Raw genomic sequence first — 19,651 nt, 5'->3', positions numbered from 1 at the left:
GGGGGGGGGGGGTCCGGCCTAAAGCCGTGTAAGGGGCCCCAAAATTTCTGATGGCTGCCCTGAATGTGTTCCTTACATGTCACAATAAACAGCCACAGAATCGTTTATCAAAAAAGCTTCACCTTTTATTGTTATAAAACAGTCCTTGAGCTCCAGTCTGGGAACTTGGTCTTGGCTGAGATGACATCATCATCTGTAGGCAGGAGAAAGCATTTATCTTGATGTTACTTTTCTTTTCCAGGATAGTGGTGTACGGGCAGGAATTGGTACGGTCGGTGAAAACTGCCGGAATTTACAATTTTACAAATGAGCTGGGACTCACAGAGGCGGAGGTATGGAATGAAGATAAGGAGACTTCTATGGCTTGATGAGAACTATAAAGTCTCTCAAGAGGAATAATGTTTTAATATTGTATAGGGTGCAGAAAGGTTAGATTGTCTGAAACCTCTCACACCCTGTCCATGAAGTGAGGAAATCTCCTCAATGAGGACATAGGGAGCCTTAAAACCAGTTATAGGTTCCAGCCTTAAGGGCTTGTTCACACCAAATCCGGATCCACATGAGTATCTGCACGTTCCGGACCATTTTTTTTTTGTTAGCCTAAAATGGGCTTTCAGGTGTAGTCCAGTGTGTTCCAGGGCATTTGCATGTGTTTTTGATGCATTTACATGCATTTTGGTGTGTTCCAGAGCAGAAAAAATAGGGCATGCTGCAGTTTTTTCACGTGCTCTGGAACTGAACGCTGTGGTGTGAACTAGAGCCCAAAATAGCATTGGAATACATTTATGCTTTCTGTAACTGCTCTGTGTATGTATAAAGTCACTCGCACTACAATGGAATTTATACATGCACTTATTTTGGATTGCAGAGGCATCTGCAGTCACTTTGGCACCCACCCTGACTCTAAGGGTATTATTCGGTCAGGAGTGTGATGGGTACACTGGATTTTGGACTGCAACTGCTCTGTTCCGCACTTGGTGTGAACAAGCCCTTACCTGTTTCATTTCAAATACACCTTTTAGGGCCGGTTCACACCACAGAGTCTGCATTCCAGAGCGTTTAGCCTCTGGAACGCAAGCCGGTCAGCTCCCTGCGTTTAGGGGCGGGAGGGGGCGTGGCGATTAATTCAATGGCACCGCAGCAATGCCCCCTGCCTGCAGTGTGATCACCCGCACCTGGAACACAGGCATGTTAGTGCCCGCATTCTGGTGCAGTGCCATCTGCAAAAATAGTGCTTGCATTATTTTTGCAGATTGCACTGGACCGGAACGCAGGCACTAATCTGCCTGCGTTCCAGGTTAAGTAGTTGAAAGGTCAGCTTTAACTCCACCAACATATGTGTGTCTTGAATGGCTATACGGTGTATTTTTTGTCTCCTGTGAACCCTAACAGTGAACGCTGTTTTTTTTTTTTTTTTGCAGGACCTTGGCAGATCTTAATGTGAAGTTTGGTAGCACTCAAACATTGCTTCCATCTGTTACACTCATTGTTCTGAGTGTCTTTACTGCTGGAGCAACAAAAACTTTATATTGAGGGTAAAGGGAAAAGTCCAAAAAAATGGAAACCACTTACTGCAGATGTAAAACTCCATCTTCTGATGCTGTTTTATGCTACACTTCTCTCATTGAGTGTAATATATTTGTGCAATATGTATCTTTGTGCTTCAGAGCATGTCCTGACCTGCATCAGCAGCAAACTCACACAACTCTTTTAACCATTGATGTGTACAGCTCTCTCCTCTATTTGATTATTGTATTTTTATATAGTGCTTGTCTAGCTCTCACTATCCAAGAATGTACCACTGTCCCTGGATTGCTAGTCTTCTGAACCTGGTTCATCTCTTTAACAGCAAAACCAGCTTAACAAAGGATAAGGACAACATCAAAAATAGATCATGCGGCCTGATTTAAATGTTTGTGAGAAACGTATTGGGACTTTCGATAACTTGTGTCCCAAGGAAATTGCCTAGGTGGCTTTATTGATGAATTGGTCCAGTTGCAAAGACTCCATTGTTAGTTGCCTTTTTTTAGAGCCTTCTCTCCACAATTCATATCTGGATTTTTTGGCACCTGCATTCTTCTGTTCCTACAGTCTTCACATGCTCTTCAAGTGCAATAACACAAGTGTACTCAGGAATGTTAGTTGCCATTTGAACCCCAAATCACCACCTTCACTACCTCTTCTCCAAGTGCTTCTTAATCCAGGTGCTTCTTCAATATCAGGAATAATGGGATTAGAACAGAAATATTCTGTAGCATTAATGCTTTCTCATACAGTTATGTATAAGGTCTTATATTTTGCTCCTAATATTGTGTACTGCTGATAAAAATGCTGTCTTTGTGCTGTCTTTAACTGACAGCCAGGAGGTATGGTTTCCACCTCCTCTAGGGGCATCTATCATGCTCCACAGAAAGCTTGACCCTGTTGTTGGTGGATCTAATAAGCCAAGTTCATGAATGAATACTAAACAATGCACAAATGCCAGAGTTAGCACTTGAGGTCTACTTACCTTTATTTCTAAAGTTTCCATCCTTGAGTAGGCAAATATTTTGTAACTGGCTCATACAATTTAGGCAGCTAATATTTTTATACGTTTCTGATAAGAGAAGAGCAGAGGGGTATGTGGTTGTAATATCATGTGCTTGAATTGTATATAGATGTACAGTACTAACACATTTTATCAAACTTTTAAGGGTTGGGCCACCCAAGAGTGATATTTAACTACAGGTAAAATCTGGTGGGCTGAATCTTCTTATGGTTTTGTACGTGTCTTAACCACTCTTTGGGGAGAATGTCCCCTCTTTGACATCCCCTCTAATTCTTGGCACTTTCTCTGCTACAGTGTTCTTTTCCATAAAAGCTTAATATTTTTTTTGTCTGTGAACATAGAGCTGATTTCTTTTACAGAATCATAGTGTAGGGATATACCAATACTAGTATTTGGGCGAGTATTCGTACTCGCCCAAATGCTCCGATGCCTAGCCTGATACCCGAACCTCCAGCATTAGGATGCTGGGCAGCGAGTCATTATACATTGCCTGACTTCCTGATGAGGGAGCATGGAGACAGCTTTCCGGCCAATCAGGAAGCTGGGCAGCGTGTAATGACTCTCTGCCCAGCTTCCTGATTTGTTGGGAAGATGGCCAATGAGGAAACCGGACGGTGAGTCATTACCCGTTCCCAGCTTCCTCATTGGCCAAAAAGCCGGCTCCATGCTTCCTCGTCACCTGGTGACGAAGAAGCATGGAGATGGCTTCCCTGCTATTCGGGAAGCCAGGTGGCGAGTCTTTACACGCCACCTGGCTTCCTTTAATGGGACTTCCAGTATCAGTATTCGGTATGAGCGAATACCAAAGAAAAAATATTGGTACTCGTACTTGATACCAATAAAACGGTATTGGTGCATCTCTATTATAGTGGTTTATTAATATGCATATTAGCAAATTCCAGTCTGGCTCTTTTATGTTTCTCTTTCTACAGTGGAGTCCACATGGGTCATCTTCCATTAAGTTTACTGGCTCACGGATGTACCTTGACCCTGAATTTCAGCATGTTTATTTTTGGAAATTTTCCTTTATCTAGCTTTTGCACTATGCTTTTATTAAATCTAGGGTCGATATTCCTTGTGCGGCCACATTCAGGGAGGTTGGCTACACTTCCGGAACTTAAACCTTATAATATTTGCCACTGTAGTCACAGGAACACCAAACTGCTTGGAGATGGTCTCGTAACCTTTCCATTTGACATGTTGATTTCTCTGGTCAATGTTCAGTGTGGTGCACACGATGGCGCTACAGACTAGAGTGACTGCTTTCTCCATTTAAATAGGTTGACTGACTGATGGCATGATTGAAGACATGTGTCATACTAATTACAGAAAACATTTCATTTAAAATATCACTATGATCCTGCTATTTATAGTAATTTCTAGGGGTGCCAACAAATATGTCTAGGCCATTTTACACTTTCTTTGCTTTACGCTATGTCATACCAAAGGCAGGCATGAGACAATTGCTTTTAATTTCATCATTGTTCAGGAAGAATAAAGCATTGTTTCAAAGCGTTGTAAGGGTACCAACAAATGTGCCCATGTCTGTATGTAATAGATTACAGTCCAGCTCTAACCAAACCTTTTTGTTTGCTTTGTGTAAGCCCCGATGGTTTTATTTTTTATTATTTCCCCCTTGGGGAGGTACCCCTTCACTTGACTATGTGATCAGGGTCAGGGGGACAGAAAAAAAGAATTGGAAATCTCTCCACATTGGGTCAGGAAAAAATACTCTTTTTAAAGCACAGGGGTAAGGTTAAAGAACTTCTATGAGTTTTCTATTGCATTTGGTGTCTTCCTGTCTATGTGTTCCCTTGTTGCCCTGGGTGTCCCTGGGTTAAACTTTTTTTTTAAAGTTTTACAGCTTGCATTAAGGTCAAATTACTGTTAGACAGAATTATTTATGTATGGATGTCATAATAGTTTTTTTTTCTGTGTAATTCTCATTAAATCACTGTTATTATTTGATTTTTTTTTTAAATACAATTATATCTTTAAAAGTGTGTCTGAAAACAATTAAATAAAGCTCCAGAAAGTCATTCTTGATAACAATTTGAAATAAAATGCATTACTTTGTTACTTTGTTGTTATTGTGTTACACGGTGTATTAATGTTTCCACCAACGGCATGTCTATCCATTGATCAATCTAGTAAATTAAACTGGATGTAGTGGATTCCTACAGATAAAAGCTGATAGAAAGCAACAGAAGTGCCTACTGTACAGCCAGTACAGTGTAACATCAGGAATCCCACTATGATGGAGGGCCCATAACAAATGCCCACTCAGCCTTCCAACTACTGAAGTGAGAGCACAAACTACCGTGTTTCCCCGAAAATAAGACACTGTCTTATATTTTTTGGGGCTCAAAAAAACACACTAGGTCTTATTTTCGGGATAGGTCTTATTTTTTGTTTTTTTATGTACAACAATCCACACTTATTCATGTACAAAAATATGGTGATCAGGGCAATCAGGGGTGCCGTACATTTCCAAGAGCAATTTACTAACCAATCGCTGGCCAGAATGAGCGAAGCGCACTTTCACTATCGATTCCTCACAGGCGGAGTGCATTTGGTATCACTCCGTCTGTGACAAGAGCCGGCGCTATAGAGAAGGCATCGGCTTATGCGGCTCTGCTCCCGTCTGTGCTGCCTTGCTTCCTCTAGCGCCGGCTTTGTTGGCACCGCTGATTCTCTCCTGCCTCTCCCACGGCTCTTCAAGTTCCCCCTTATGCCACCACTGGCCCTGGGAATGGTCACAACTAGGTCTTATTTTCGGGATAGGTCTTATATTTTAACAATTCCCAAAAATAGTACTAGGTCTTATTTTTGGGGTAGGTCTTATTTTCGGGGAAACAGGGTATATGAAAATCATCATTGCTAACATAACAATGATTGCCTATAACCAATTATTTTAGTACAGTGGTGTTGTAAGCTCAGTGAAAGATGATTGGTGCTGAAGTTATTTGCTCTTTGAACATTGATTAAACTGTTGGGAAAATAACCCTTTGCATTAAGGAGATGTAGCAAAGTGCAAGGCTTTAAAGTATATTACATTTTCATACAGGATTTTTATAACCACTACGGTGTGTTTATTTATTGGGGTTGAAGGACAATTTAGCTTCTAGGTAGTTGCCACGTGCTTGTCATGAGGCAGACCTCATGGGACAATTATTTTTAAAAAAAATGTTGTACATTGCAGAATGGTCCTCTTGCAGGCTGCAGCCTTGTGTATTGTCCGTTCTCTTATGTTCCAGAGCCTGCTGACCCAGCACTGACACAGCAGGCAACTTTCTGTCCTCTGTTCACAGACCTCCTGTGTGTGTGTATATGAACCTGTTACTTCTGAACATTAACAAAATCAACTGCTCATTCATCATCCACTGACTTGGCGTTTGTCCCGTCTAATCCTCTGGCAGCCTGAGATTCAATATCAAGGACCTTATATCAATGAATTACTCTCCGGTCTTATAGCTTTTTTGGAGCTACTAACATTTTCAGGAAATATTGTACTGGTTCTTCAGTGAGTCGAGTACATTCTTTGGTGTTCAAAACATCTGCTGGACTGTTACATTAGAAACTTACTAAGGATCACATTTTTACTATTATTCTGAACATTGTTGCCTTTTTAGATCATCTCCTGCTCCTGTTTCCTTCCGGTATTTGTGGCATCATTCATGTTTACTCATCTTTTGGTCTTAGAGTCCTAAATTATCTACTGTGTGGTTTCTTCAACCTCTGGATTTGCTGAATCTATTCCTCTGGATCGCCATAACATCTACTGTGGTGGTACTTCATCTATCCTTCTAGGATACTAATATTTCATGCTGTGCTGATAAGCCAGAATATTCATCAGAATTTCAGCAATACTTATTCTTCCATATACCAGAGACCCATTCTGTAACTTTGGCTTCTTTTGAATAGAGATAGTACCTACTGTGACTTATTTCTAGCTCCAACACCCTTCTGGGCTCAATATTTCTGCACTAATTCCACCAATCCATCATTTACTAAAATAATACCAGCAAAGTGTTTTTGATTTAGCAACATGATGATAGTGTTGTAATGGATATTCAGTAGTTTGGTTCCTTTGGACTTCCTCAGCTACCTATTCCTTAACAAGAAGGCATTCTCACCTACACAGGTCAAGTGAGATGAGACCATATCCTGCTAAGAGGTAAGCGCTCTTTATTCATCAGAACCAGCTCCAAATATCAAAGTGAAGTCAAAATGGTGTGTTAGATTGTACGTTCTGTTGTTTTGACAGCTACATGATGAAAACTCCTGCCCTTCTACTTTTCTTGCTGGGTCTGCATGTCTCTGCAGCTACTTTCAAGATCTGTGCTTTTAACATCAAGAGTTTTGGAGAGGCTAAAGCATCCAACAAGAAGATAATGGATGCCTTGGTAAAGGTGGGTAATTGTAACTGGATATGAAAATATTCATTAGCTCGCCATGGGAAAATATATTATGTACAAGTAAAGAACAGTAATTCCACTGTGCTTATTCACTTTTTTATTTAGATTATAAAGTTATAGGAGTTGATGGTTCTTGAAGAGGACTTAGCTGACCAGACACTAAAATCTTCTACAATTGTCCTAACATTTACCAACAACTATACAGTGCACAATGATTTGATATACTATGTAATTGCTGGTTACTCTAAAGGAGATTGTACAGAGCTGGTAAAATAAGATTTCAACAAGTGTGGCCAGCTAAAAGTTGACGGTAAAGCTTACAGAAATACTCTGTGTAGATTGCTGGATATGCAGGATTGGAGCCAAAGAACTTCATATGATTGCAAGCTCTGCTTTTAGATCTGTATCATGTACCAAAAGGGCTGTTACATATGAAGTGGAAGAGCTTCAGCAGTAGAAGATTCTTTTATTTTACAATTAATGATCTCTGGATGTTCTTTTTAGAGCAAAATACTAGTGTATACACAAACATTATCCGGTTGTCTTGCTATGAAACAAATGCGCTTTTTTTTTAAAACAGATTCTGGCTCGCTGTGACATCAGTGCCATCCAAGAGGTCAGAGATTCGAAGGGAGAAGCTGTCCCAGCTCTTGTGTCTGAACTCAACCGGTACCACAAGTGCATGCTGAGAATATATGTGACATTGTTCCTCTCTGTTAATTGATGTCCACTCTATACCTTTTCCTTTATTCTTTTTATTTATTTTTCTTCCTCTCCATCCCTTTATTAGGTTTCAAAGATCCTGGTGTATAACATAAGCTGGTGATACACCTTGGGCTGCACTAGAGCTCCTAGAGTGCTAATGAGAAAAGCAATTGCCTGTACTCGTCAGCGCCATCTAGGGGTATACTGTTGTGTAAACAGCATCCTCCTTGCTATTTGCCAGACAGAACTTTTATAAATAGTCCCATTTGTTATTGTGGCGTATGCTAATACAGTATGCTTTCTCAACATTTTTGTGCTGCAGGGTCTCAAAATCCTCCACAAAACTTTGGACGCAAAAAAATCCATATGATTTTCCTTTTCTTTAGGTATGACGCCGTCCATCGATACAAACATGTGGAGAGTAAAAGATTGGGAAAGAACACCTACAAAGAGCAGTTTGTCTTTATCTACAGGTATGGTAGAAGAAAACATTTCCTTAAAACAAATTCCAACCAAAAGTTTTTTCTTCTTTTTAGATTTGGTTAAAATAAGGCAGGATTATACTCTAGGTTTTTATTGCCCATCTGGGTGATTTTCCTTCACTCCCTGTCCCAGAATTATGACAGTGTGAGTGGAAATCTCCCCAAAGTAAAGGAAAATGTCAACGTTGACGTTTGTTACCTGAACAGATAGCCCATCTGGAAGATTTCCCTTCACCTCCTGTTTCAGTGACAACTGTAACATGTTGGGGGGAATTTACCAAAGCTGGAGCAGACAAAATCTGGAGCAGTTGCCCAGGGCAACCAATCAGCTTCTTTCTTCAGTCTGTTCAGCTAAGATTTGAAAATGAAAGAGAGAAGCTGATTGGTTGCCATGCACAGCTGCTCCAGCTTTTTTCTGCTCCAGTTTTGATAAATTCCCCTTGTTGTGTTCATTTTCTATCTCAATAACAAAAGTCACTGTGACAAATGATGAGTGGATCTTGTTTGGGGACACAGATGCAGCATTTTTACTTTTCTACCCAAAAGTAAAAGTGCCCAAAAACAAATGCAATGAAAGCGTAAACCCCATTCTAAATATCCTTGCTGGTATCACCTTTAAGTAAATCTATCACGTTCAGCTAAAACCACATCAAAACAATTTGGAGATCAGTGATATAGGCAGCTGAAATTATACAGAAATAAACATTACCTCCCTATTGGCCAATTATACCACCTATCATGTTAAAGGACGGGGGGTTCAGGGGATACAAGTGGGTGGTGCCAACTTTCACTATTACAGGGAAAGTCCATATTTACACACGCAGGTGCATATATTTATGGATCTACTCATAATTTTTACTTGAAATTTTCCCAGATGACCTCTGCTTAAGTATTCTTCTACGAAATGCCATTTTTTTGTATTGTATTTTTAAAATCACAGCGATAGCATACTGAAACCGGCCCCTATGTGATACACTCTAAACTAATTGATAAATGTGATAATAACAGTGAAAATGTTAAATGTGTGAAAGGAAATTTTCTTTTTTAGTTCCCCAGATCTGTAAAAGGTTCAGTTTAATACAATCTGGTTTTGACAAACATTTTAAAACTGTTAGATAAAGATAGTAAGGTCATGTAGTGCGATCTCTGTCCTGGACTTATTTATAATGGTTAGGGGTGCACGCAAGTGATACAATGATCAAAAAATATGCATTATGATGTGCAACTATTGGCTTTCTGTAGATGTGTAATTGTCTTCACCTTGAGTTGTAACTATGGCTCTCCTTACATGGCAGATCTGACTTGGTGAAGGTGGTCGACTGGTATCAGTATGTGGAGGATCATCCAGATCACCCCGAGGCCTTTGCAAGAGAACCATTCGTTGTCCGCTTTCACTCGCCTAGGACAGGTCGGTTGTGGTTATTGATGTTTGCAGTATCAGGGTAGAGCAGGCACTGTTGGCACTATATAAATCCTGTATTATAATAATAATAAACTCAAATGAAACAGCAGGGTGCACATAGGGAAATTCATTCTCAAGGTGCCACATTATGTCTACTAACGATCACACACCCATAAAACACAAATCAATGAGAGGCAACTTTGCATGCTTATAAGAACTCCAGGCCATTAAAGCTCTCATGCAAATTAGGCAACAGACTGCCCCCAAGTACTGCATTCGGGCAGTTGCAGGTTCAAAGGCTTTTCAAATTGGTATTGCATCCTGATGATCAATTCCATGTAAATGCTTCACATGTTCTTTGTGACAGTTATCAAAGACTTTGCCCTGATGTCTCATCACACCTGCCCGAGAGAAGCAGCTAAGGAGATCAACCGTCTCCTTCAGGTCATGTTGGAGGTGAAGAGTCGCTGGAGAATGGAGGTAGGCATGGAGAACTTTTGTTATAGAGGACAGATATTGCTCAATGACCAGTCATACGGGCAAACACACCCTAGAAGCAGTTTGGGTGGAAGTTTATAATACTACCCGTATGCCAATGAAAGGCATAAACAACGTACATTTTCTCTGGTCTTAGAATGTTATGCTTCTCGGGGATCTAAACGCAGCTTGCGGCTATGTGACAAATGAGGAATGGAAGAATATACAGTTGCGGAGCAGTAATACATTCCACTGGCTGATCGGTGATAAAGACGACACAACAGTGAACACTAAAACGCATTGTGCCTATGATCGGTAAATACAGGGAGGGGAGAGGAGGGTTTATGCTGGTCCTTGAAGATTTGTAATAACCCCATGCCTTTATATTTACAAAGTATCGTTGTACATGGAGAAGAATTTCTCAAAGCGATTATACCAGGATCTGCCAAACCATTCAACTTCCAGAAGAAACTAGGGCTCGCCGAAGAGGAGGTAAGAGGGGCTCTTGCCGGGTTTCATCATAAATGTGAAGCAAATTTTCATTACACAGTGTATATGTAAAATAGGGCTGTTACTGATTAAAATTTTCGTGTTCGATTAATAGAAAACATTTTTAATCGATTAATTATAACGCACAGAGCACAGAGCACAGCAATGAAGTAATGAAGTAATGAAGTAATGAAGTAATAAAATGAACTAGGATCACACTAATCCAGCACGTTATAAATCTCACGTGCCCCACTCAATATGGCCGCCGCTTGAGTGGGGCAACTCAGAATAATAACGTGCTGGATTAGTGTGATCCTAGTTCATTTTATTACTTCATTGCTGTGCTGTATGTGTATAGGCCAATGCCTTGGCTGGCGCTCGTGCAGAAAGTTTCTTGGGCAAACTCACCGGCCCAAGTGGCTCAGTCGGCTAACGAAGAGAAGGGGGAGGAGTCCAGTGACGTCACGGACATCGACGTCACCGGACTCCTTCCCTTCATTAGCCGACGGAGCCCCTTGGGGAATGGGGGAGGAGTGCGGTGACATCACCGGATCTCCGACAGGACTACCGGAAGTCGGTGGAGAGGTATTTTCATTAGTGATCAAAAAAATTTTAATCAAAAAGATTAACGATTAATCGAGAAATTTATCGTTAATTTGCACAGCCCTAATGTAAAGTAATAATTTTCAGTCCTATGAACCCTAGGCAGCTACAGAGGCAATGAACAGGGAAACATCAGCTTCAGGGACACTATCCTAGTTCTTACAGAAACACTTCAAGCTACAGCTAGAAAAACCAGAGTCTAAATCCAGCTAGCGTCAAACCCATGTCCATGCACTCTCTGCGGCGCATAGAACAGTTCTAAAAATATTTTTAATGAACTAGTCATTAAAAAATATTATAGCCACCAACACTGACATTCTGACAATAGTTGGCTGGCTGTTCCTGGTATCAGCAGCAAGGGAAATACAAACATGGAGCAAGCCTGTAAATCAGGAAAATAGGATTTTTGTACTCACCGTAAAATCCTTTTCTCTCCGTTCATCACCCTGGAGCCGGTCCGACCAATGAAGGAGAGAGAGAAAAGTTCCAACACATTTATCGACAGACGGGACTCCTCCGGCGACCAACGACCCTGCACTGTCAAGGAGCCCAAGACCCCGCCCCAGCCCCAAAGGCTGGCGGCCGTGGTGTGCAGCTCCCCCTCCTCCTCGGATTCCCCCGACAAGGCAGGGGACGGCAAAGTTAGGGCCCGCTTCTTAGGTGCTGCTTCAAGGCACGCTCCATGCGCGTCACAAACCCATCCATGACAGAGGAAAAGGCTTCCAGGGACAACGCGGTACCACCCACCCCCCCAGCAGTAAAAAGATTCTTCAGGGAAAATTTAGCTCCTTACTCCTGACGCTAGGCAAAAAACTGGAGACTTGTCAGCAAGTGAGGGGTTGGGCCACCAGCAGGGGCCGCCCCTAGGCTGTCTTGTCTTTTTGTTATGTGCCTAGCGTCCTACTCCTGCAGGTGGCGATATACCCTACCATTCAGGATCTACGATCTGTTGCCCTGTGTCCTTCAATGAACGGGAGAGAAAGTCAGTAAGCTAGCACCTTTAGACCAAGGATTGGTTCCTCAATGTTTCTTGAGCTGCCAATCAATCAAAACATGCATAAAAAGAATGCCACCTTGGTGTGAACTGGGCCTGAGGCCAGAAACAGCAGCTAGCTAGGACTTTCCTTCAGCTATATCAATCCTATGTTTGAGTGCAAGTTTCATGGAATGTTGTTAGAATGCCAAATACCTGCAAGTAGGCCCCTAGCAAGGCCCCCTAAGGCAGATCAATGTCAAGTAAAGAACACAAATCCTAAAAGGTTTTCTTCTTCACAGGCTCTGGAGGTCAGTGACCACTTCCCAGTGGAGGTCAACCTCAGGACAGACCCAAGAATGGACAGAGAACTATAACCATTTCATACCAAGATTCCAATAAACTTTGTACATTTTGCTGATCAGTCATTACATTACATCTTATCACATTCCAGTCTATGTTCTATTGACCAAACTACTTCGACGTTTAGAAAGCAGAAGGCAAGTCACTCAGATAAAACCTACTTTCAATGCCCAGAGCTGCAGTGCATTAAACCAATTACTGGGAAGCAGGACAACTGACATTTAAACGACAACACTGGTTCGGAAAACAATTTGCCGTTTTACTGGTCCCGGGTGTATTGAGACACCCAGCAAGTCTTGTGGGCATTCTTACCTCCTACAAGGCTTAGTTCTGGAAACCCTTTCCTTGCCATATATCAAGAGTAGTCAAATGTCAGCCTTCCCCTATAATAAAACTACAAATACCATTAGACACTGCAAGACACAGGCATGAATCCCCAAGGCAAATGGATGATGGGATTTGTATATTTAGATTTGTGACTAGCCCTCCATGGTCTATACAGACATTCATTGCTTACCTGCTTTGCGACCACTTGCACTTATGACTGACCTTACGTGTCAGCACGACATCTCGCCAGCGGAAGTGATGTCCTCCGTTCTTCACTGCAGGTCCCAGTAAGTATTTTATTGCCCGATGTACAGTGCGCTGTTCAGTACTGTACTAATGCAGTATGGTATAGAGTTCTTAACTTCGCAACCAATTCATTTAACTACCTGGTCGTATGAACGGAACTCTGTCGTTAAGTGAGGAATACCTGTAATATATTCAAGCACTTGACCATAACAGATCAGCAGCTACGGCTACCGAGCTTCCACTCCTCACAGCAGCTGATAAACTAGTTATGGGTTGCTGGACACAGCTGAGGTATGCAGCAATCCTGTTGATTTGTCCTGCATGGAAGTGGGGACGACAATCTGACGTTTAAAATTGTATTAAAAGCAGAACCCTGGGGTCAAAAAAATGCTTAGCCCCAAACGCAAGGGTTAAGTGCTTGTCTAGGTTCAAAAAAAGTTACTCAACTGATCCTCTGAGGCAGCTGGCTCTTAGATCCATCCCTTCGGCCTCCGCTGCAGTGGTCTAAGGGCCTGTTCACATGATATCAGGTCCTGATCTGCAGACTGATGCAGTGTTTTTTTTTTGCTGGAGTGGGGCTGTTAGTATGTTAGTTACAGACAAAATGTGACATGCAGTATTCTTTCTATCGTAAGCTGAACGGACTGTGCACGTGAGAACTGGAGCCCATAAAACACATAAGGATACATTTTGAGTGCAGCAGCGTACGGAGCCGGTCAGCACACAAAACAGACGTCGTGTGAACAGGCCCTAAGGATACTCAGTCATCACGTTCTATAGTGTATAGGACGAAAGGACAAGGGACATCACTGCACAAGAAACCGGATCCAAAACAAGTATAACTTTCTTTTAACCTATAGACAAATGAGCACTTAACCCTTGCAGTGCAGGGGTTAAGGCTGGGTTCACACCTAGGCGTATCAAATATGCGCATTTGTCACACGAATCGCAGTAAAAAACCCATCTGAGGGCTACTTGGCTGTATCCCAATGGAAACTTGCAACAAAAACGCCATAAAGAAGCTCCTGTACTTTGTGCGTAGGGCGTTTTGCAGCGTGTTCATAGGGCCTGTAATACGCCCAGGAGTGAACCATACCCATAGGAAATAATGGGATTTTCTGAGTGTTTTGCAGAGCGTAGGAACGCGCTACAAAACACCCAGGTGTGAACCAGGCCAAGAGTTTTCCCCCAGAATAGTTCTTTAGAAGCACATTGGGGAAAACTTACTAAAACTGGAGCAGACAGAATCTGGAACAGCCGTGTATAGCAACTAATCAGCTTTTCCAGTTAAGCTTTGAAAAAGAAAACTAGAAGCCGACTGCTTGCTGGGGGAACTGATTCAGTCCTGCTAAATTATCCTTATTGTGTTAAGGCAGCTCACTCCTTAGAATGTCATCCATATTATTATTTTTAAGCACACAAGTGCTTTGGCAAGGTGCCATTAAAAATGGAAAGCACCGCGGCACACCAACACTGACGAAATGGGATATGAACTGTATCACTTCTCACAGGATACAGAATTTGTTGCAAGTTAAAACACAAGTTTCTTCCAGTAACAGCACTTTGTTAGAAACTTGGCCTAAAAGTGACCTTTGTAGGGTTATGAAGATATTGTAGGGGAATTTAAGTCTCAAAAGATATCAGCAGACAAATGCAACTAACCAATGTCCACACAAGTAATTTTGGGTGGAGTTGGCCTTAATTGGGTGCATCAGTCACACTGCATGAAGGGGATGGGAAGACAAATGCATCACTTATCTGCTCTGGGGTCATCCTGAACCTAGTCTCAGGTCATACCAGTTTACTAACCAGGCAAGCATGCATTAAAGGGATGGGACACCTAATATGCACAGGCTTGTGCTAGAAAATGTAAATTCATAAAGGATAAATAAATAAAAATGTAATCAAGTTTGTTTTTTTAAACATACAGCCTCATGTGGTGAAGCTATACAGAAGACACATTGTGCCTGAAAACTTTATTGATACAAGATCTCAAAGTACATAGGCCAGATACAAGTGGGGCGCTCATTCAGCATGCAGTGACTTCCATTTTTCCAGGGGACCTCGGTTAGGGATGTACTTGACACCACAGCCATCGGGAACAAGACGTTTCTCAGCCACCATGTTCTCAAAGTCTTCAAAGTTGAACTTTGTGAATCCCCACTTCTTGGAAATGTGAATCTGGAGAAGATTAGGGACAAAACTGAGTAGCAGTAATAAATGCTAAAATTATAGAACAATTAAAAGCTGAATATTCTAGTAACATGTCTGAAGGTTCTCATTCATCCAGGTCATGGAATATCTGTGAAAAATAAGGCAACTGGACTTGCTGTATTTTTCTTGAAGATGTTTCACTGGCCATCCAACCAGCTTTCTCAATTCAGAATGACTTGTACAAGAGAATTTTCCCAGAGAATATTGTACAAGTCATTCTGAATGGAGAAAGCTGGATGGATGGCCAGTGAAACGTCTTCAAGAAAAGTACAGAAAGTCCAGTTGCCTTGACTTATTTTTTAGATATTCTAGTAACACTCCCTGCAATGGACCAACCTTACCCAGAAGCAACTTCTAAACAGACCATGTCAATGTAGTTGAAGTGGAACTCCAAATAGTAAAGGTTTAGAAGCAGTTTATTGAGGTCTGCATTCTCATGGGGGAATTTACATTTCCTATACGCTCATCAGGACAGAAGCACACTGTTCCCAAATGGGACATGAGGAAACCTGAAGATCTAACACCCCTTCCCCCCCTTTAACAAAAAGCTTGTACTGAAGATCCAGAGTATGAAAAACCTAATTTTTAACCCTTTCTCACAGGGTAGAGCTTTAAACACTTGCCGTCTGCCCGTTGTAAAAAAACAGACGGACGGCACTGCAGCATTGGTGGGTTGCCGTCTCCAGACAGCATTTTTTTCTGCGGGCGCGCACGGGCAGAAATGACCCGACCAATGCACCAATCCGTTACCGGGTGTTTCACATAGACGATCGGCGGCTCATTAGCCCGCCGATCGTCTATATGCCCTCGTTTTTTTCTGCTGCCCCATCTGCGGCCCGGGAGGGCGTCAGGAGGAAGAGCGATCAGCTCCTTCCTGATCTCCCTCTGGGCTGTGAATGCAGAGGTGATGTGCATTACATCACTTCCGCATTCACCTGTCAGTCATCTGGCTGCTATAGCCAGAGAGAAGAAGCTGATAAAGCAGATCTCTGCTTCATCAGCTTCTTTTGGGGTCCATAGGTGATATTAGGGGTCCTAGAGACCCCTAATATCTCCATAAAGAGGACCTGTCAGTGTGCCTTTGCTATTATATAGGGGGTTGTTATCCCCCTATATAATAGCAATAACAATAAGTGCAAAAAAAAAAATATAAATAAAAAAAAAGAAAAGTAACACATAAAAAAATAAAATAAAATAAAAGCCACATATAAAAAAAGGGGAAAAAACCCCCCCAAAATGTTTAACTCCCCCACCCCCACGTTTACGCGCCTATAAACGTAAATACGCGTCCGGTGCCCCAGCGCGCAAAAATTACAATTGCGCTACACATGTTACAACATGTTGCATATCGCCGCGAATGTCGCAGTGTGAGCAATTTTAAGGCCATCACCGATAACACTAAAATGAGCGGTAAAAGCTTTTAAAGCGTCGCCTATGGCCAATTTTGGGTATTATCGTTTTTTTTTTAGGTTTCGCGCACGCAATTTTAAGGCTTGACATGTTTGGTGTCTTTTTACCCGACGTGACCCCGTCTTTTATATTTTACCAAAAAATTGGGTAATAAATGTTTTATCATTTAATATAGGGGGAACTGTTTTTTTAATTTCGGTAATTTTTCCTTAATATAGTAAAAAATAAAACCCGTAGTGGTGAATACCAAAAGAAAGCTCTATCTGTCACTAAAAAATGGTATAAAATAAAATTAATTTCAGTACAGCGCTGCATGACGGAGTAAATGTCAAAGTACCGTAGCGCTGAATACTGAAAAATGGCCTGGATGGGAAGGGGGTTTAACACCGCGGATGTCAAATGGCTAAGCAAATAATTTTTGTGAATTTGTTGCAAGTTAAACACAAGTTTCTTCCAGTAACAGCACTTTGTTAGAGGCAGACAACAATGCCCTGCAAATCAGCATGGTCAGCCACCATTTTGTAACTCCCCCTTAAGCTGGCCACCGGGATGCCCATAAGGTTTATCAAAGGGGCAGTCCTACAGGCAACTGAGAGTGCAAATGGCAGGCTGCCAATTGCAAGGCAGCAGCTCCATGTGGGTCAGCCTGTAACAGAAGCACCATTACCAACAGGATTTCCAGGTATTAAAAAAAAAAGAAGAAAAACAAATAACAGCTATACAGCCTTGGATGCCACAAAAACAAAACAATAAGCTAGTCGAGTTACACATTAACTGAACCAGAAGCCTAACTCAAAAATTAAAGACAGGCCAGGACTGTATATTTTATTATCTGATTCATCACTTCGATCAGTATATTACCTTCTGGCGGCCAGGGAACTTGAACTTGGCTCTGCGCAGAGCTTCAATCACATGCTCCTTGTTTTGGGTCTTGGTGCGGATGGACATGATGATCTGTCCAATGTTAACTCTGGCCACTGTGCCCTGAGGTTTCCCAAAAGCACCACGCATTCCAGTCTGGAGCCTGTCAAGGTAAATGTATGTTAGAAACGGAGGAGATGTTGGCACAGAGATGTCTCCAAGGCCCCTTAGAGCTCTTTGCACAGGCAGCAAAGCACATACACAGCCAAGGATCATAATGTATGCAGCCATTGCACACCAGCTTGTGATTAGAGCACAAGTTGGTCGGCTTAATTAGCTGCAAAGAAAGAAAATGCTTAAATGCCAGGCAGACTATGAATTTCACTTACTGTTGGAACAAACTGAAAAAACTTAAGAGTAATGGTCACAATGCAAAGCACCGAGCTGATAGATACTGCTACACCAATGTTCACTTGAAACATTATTAGATCTGTAGGCAAGTATCAATCAGCAAGGTGGCCAAGTAGCATGCAATGAGAACTTACACCATCTGTATGGAGTATGTGTAGGTTCCCAAGTGATCCGGCCTCAAACAAAACATGCCAAAATGCCACTTCTAATCTAACTGGCTACACAAAACTCGAATACTACAGACTGAAATCTTTAAATCAAGCAGTTTCTGCAAAGTGTTGCAGCTTAGTAAAACGGCTTTGACTACCCGGCTTAGCATTCATCGCATCCATCATATTTACCTATCAGCCCCAGCACAGGATAACATTTTGTTAATGCGAATGACGTGGAATGGGTGGAGGCGCACTCTGATGTGGAAACCATCCTTGCCGCAACTCTTCACCATGTACTTGTTGGCACAGATACGAGCAGCTTCAAGAGCTGGGAAAAGATAAGTCCATTAAGCAGGAGAAATTCAGAGTTAGGACTTACCGGTAACTCTATTTCCATTAGTCTTCCAGGACAGCATCACAGCATCACGAGATGGAATCTCCTCCCCCACACACAGGAAACACGTCACTTAATCTGCTTAAAAGACCCTCCTCTCCTCCACTCCCTCAGTCATCACGAGAACCGAAGGCAAGCTGGAAAAAGACAAGGCACAAACAGGCAATACCACTACATCACATTAACACTACAAGCATCAATGGGCGGGCAGTTGCTGTCCTGGAAGACTAATGGAAATAGAGTTACCGGTAAGTCCTAACTCTGAATTTCCCATAACGTCTTCCAGTAACCCTTACTAAAATACATATCTATCAGCAGTAGCAATGTCTCCAAGGTCCCTTAGAGCACTTTGTATGGGTAAAACAAAGCACATACACAACCAAAGAATTGCTGTATGCAGCCATTGCACACCAGCTTCTGATAACTGCAAAAGATGGTCGGCTTAATTAGCTGCAAATCCCTATCCCGCACATTGCTTTAAGGTTTTACCATTCTTTTCCAAAACCCCTAAAAACACATTGGTGGGTAATACATGGAACAGTGTCACCCCAGCCATTTTTCAGTTAGAGGTGAAAGATGGAAGGACTAAACCATCCAGAAGAAACTTAAAGAGCCTATTAAAGATCCAGTGGAAAGGTTTTTGGCATGTTCTCCCTGTGCTTGTGTGGGTTTCCTCCGGGTACTCCGATTTCCTCCCACACTCAGAACACATGCTGGAAGGTTAATTGGCTCCTGTCTACATGTATGCGAGATCGGGGCCTTAGAGATTGTAAGCTCCTTGAGGGCAGGGACTGATTTAAATGCACTGTACATAAAGCTGTGTAAACTGTCAGCACTAAATACCTGAAGGTTGCTTGCTTAAGTAGCTCTGTACCCTATGATCAGTGCAAACCAATCACAGTTCACAATACAGTAGTAAACCTCACTTATATGGTATTCATTCTTATCTGCCAATCGGGTTCATTGAAAGAAACTTCCTTAATGACTGAGCATATGAAGTGAACAAAAGCGATTTTAGTAAATCAAACCTATGGTTACCACAATCACACTTGCAGTCATTTCATGTGATCCTGTTCCAAAGCTTAAATATCTGCCCTTAAAGCAGACAGACTGACATTCATTTCTAGAAGCATTTTACTTTAGGTGAAGGTTATCTTCGTACAAAGGGAGGATATG

General features: G+C 41.9%; 3 protein-coding genes across 4 annotated transcripts in view; 2 read left to right on the top strand and 1 right to left on the bottom strand.

Annotated features, from left to right (window-relative positions):
* The window catches only part of LOC108789201 (deoxyribonuclease gamma-like), a 23,040-nt gene extending 22,672 nt beyond the window's left edge, over positions 1-368 (top strand). The window contains exon 8 of the mRNA XM_018559153.1: positions 242-368. Within this exon, the coding sequence (XP_018414655.1) occupies positions 242-368 (127 nt within the window). The remainder of the gene's footprint in view (positions 1-241) is intronic.
* Positions 369-6,702: 6,334 nt separating this feature from the next.
* LOC108789200 (deoxyribonuclease-1-like) lies at positions 6,703-12,474 on the top strand. Its single transcript, XM_018559152.1, has 9 exons — positions 6,703-6,725; positions 6,816-6,960; positions 7,547-7,635; positions 8,058-8,144; positions 9,449-9,561; positions 9,923-10,035; positions 10,190-10,347; positions 10,428-10,524; positions 12,400-12,474. The coding sequence occupies exons 1-9, from the start codon at positions 6,703-6,705 to the stop codon at positions 12,472-12,474; spliced, it is 900 nt and encodes a 299-aa protein (XP_018414654.1).
* A 2,517-nt stretch (positions 12,475-14,991) lies between these two features.
* Positions 14,992-19,651, bottom strand: part of RPL10 (ribosomal protein L10) — a 7,992-nt gene continuing 3,332 nt past the window's right edge. For both annotated transcript variants that reach the window (XM_018559191.1, XM_018559192.1), the window contains 3 exons: positions 18,271-18,409; positions 17,519-17,681; positions 14,992-15,214 (listed from right to left, as the gene is read on the bottom strand). In XM_018559191.1, the coding sequence (XP_018414693.1) occupies positions 15,059-15,214; positions 17,519-17,681; positions 18,271-18,409 (458 nt within the window). In that variant the 3' untranslated portion in view covers positions 14,992-15,058. The remainder of the gene's footprint in view (positions 15,215-17,518; positions 17,682-18,270; positions 18,410-19,651) is intronic.

This window comes from Nanorana parkeri, unplaced genomic scaffold (assembly GCF_000935625.1).
Source record: "Nanorana parkeri isolate BGI_ZX_2015 unplaced genomic scaffold, ASM93562v1 scaffold380, whole genome shotgun sequence".
Lineage (NCBI taxonomy): Eukaryota > Metazoa > Chordata > Amphibia > Anura > Dicroglossidae > Nanorana > Nanorana parkeri.
The sequence above is the reverse complement of the archived record's forward strand: the minus strand, read 5'-3'. Positions and strand labels throughout refer to the sequence as shown.

Excerpts from the sequence above, each read along its gene's own strand:
- LOC108789200 (XM_018559152.1), top strand. The coding sequence starts at position 6,703 with ATGAGACCATATCCTGCTAAGAG. Across the intron at positions 7,636-8,057 it reads CTTGTGTCTGAACTCAACCG|GTATGACGCCGTCCATCGAT; the intron begins GTACCACAAGTG and ends CCTTTTCTTTAG. Across the intron at positions 10,525-12,399 it reads TAGGGCTCGCCGAAGAGGAG|GCTCTGGAGGTCAGTGACCA; the intron begins GTAAGAGGGGCT and ends TCTTCTTCACAG.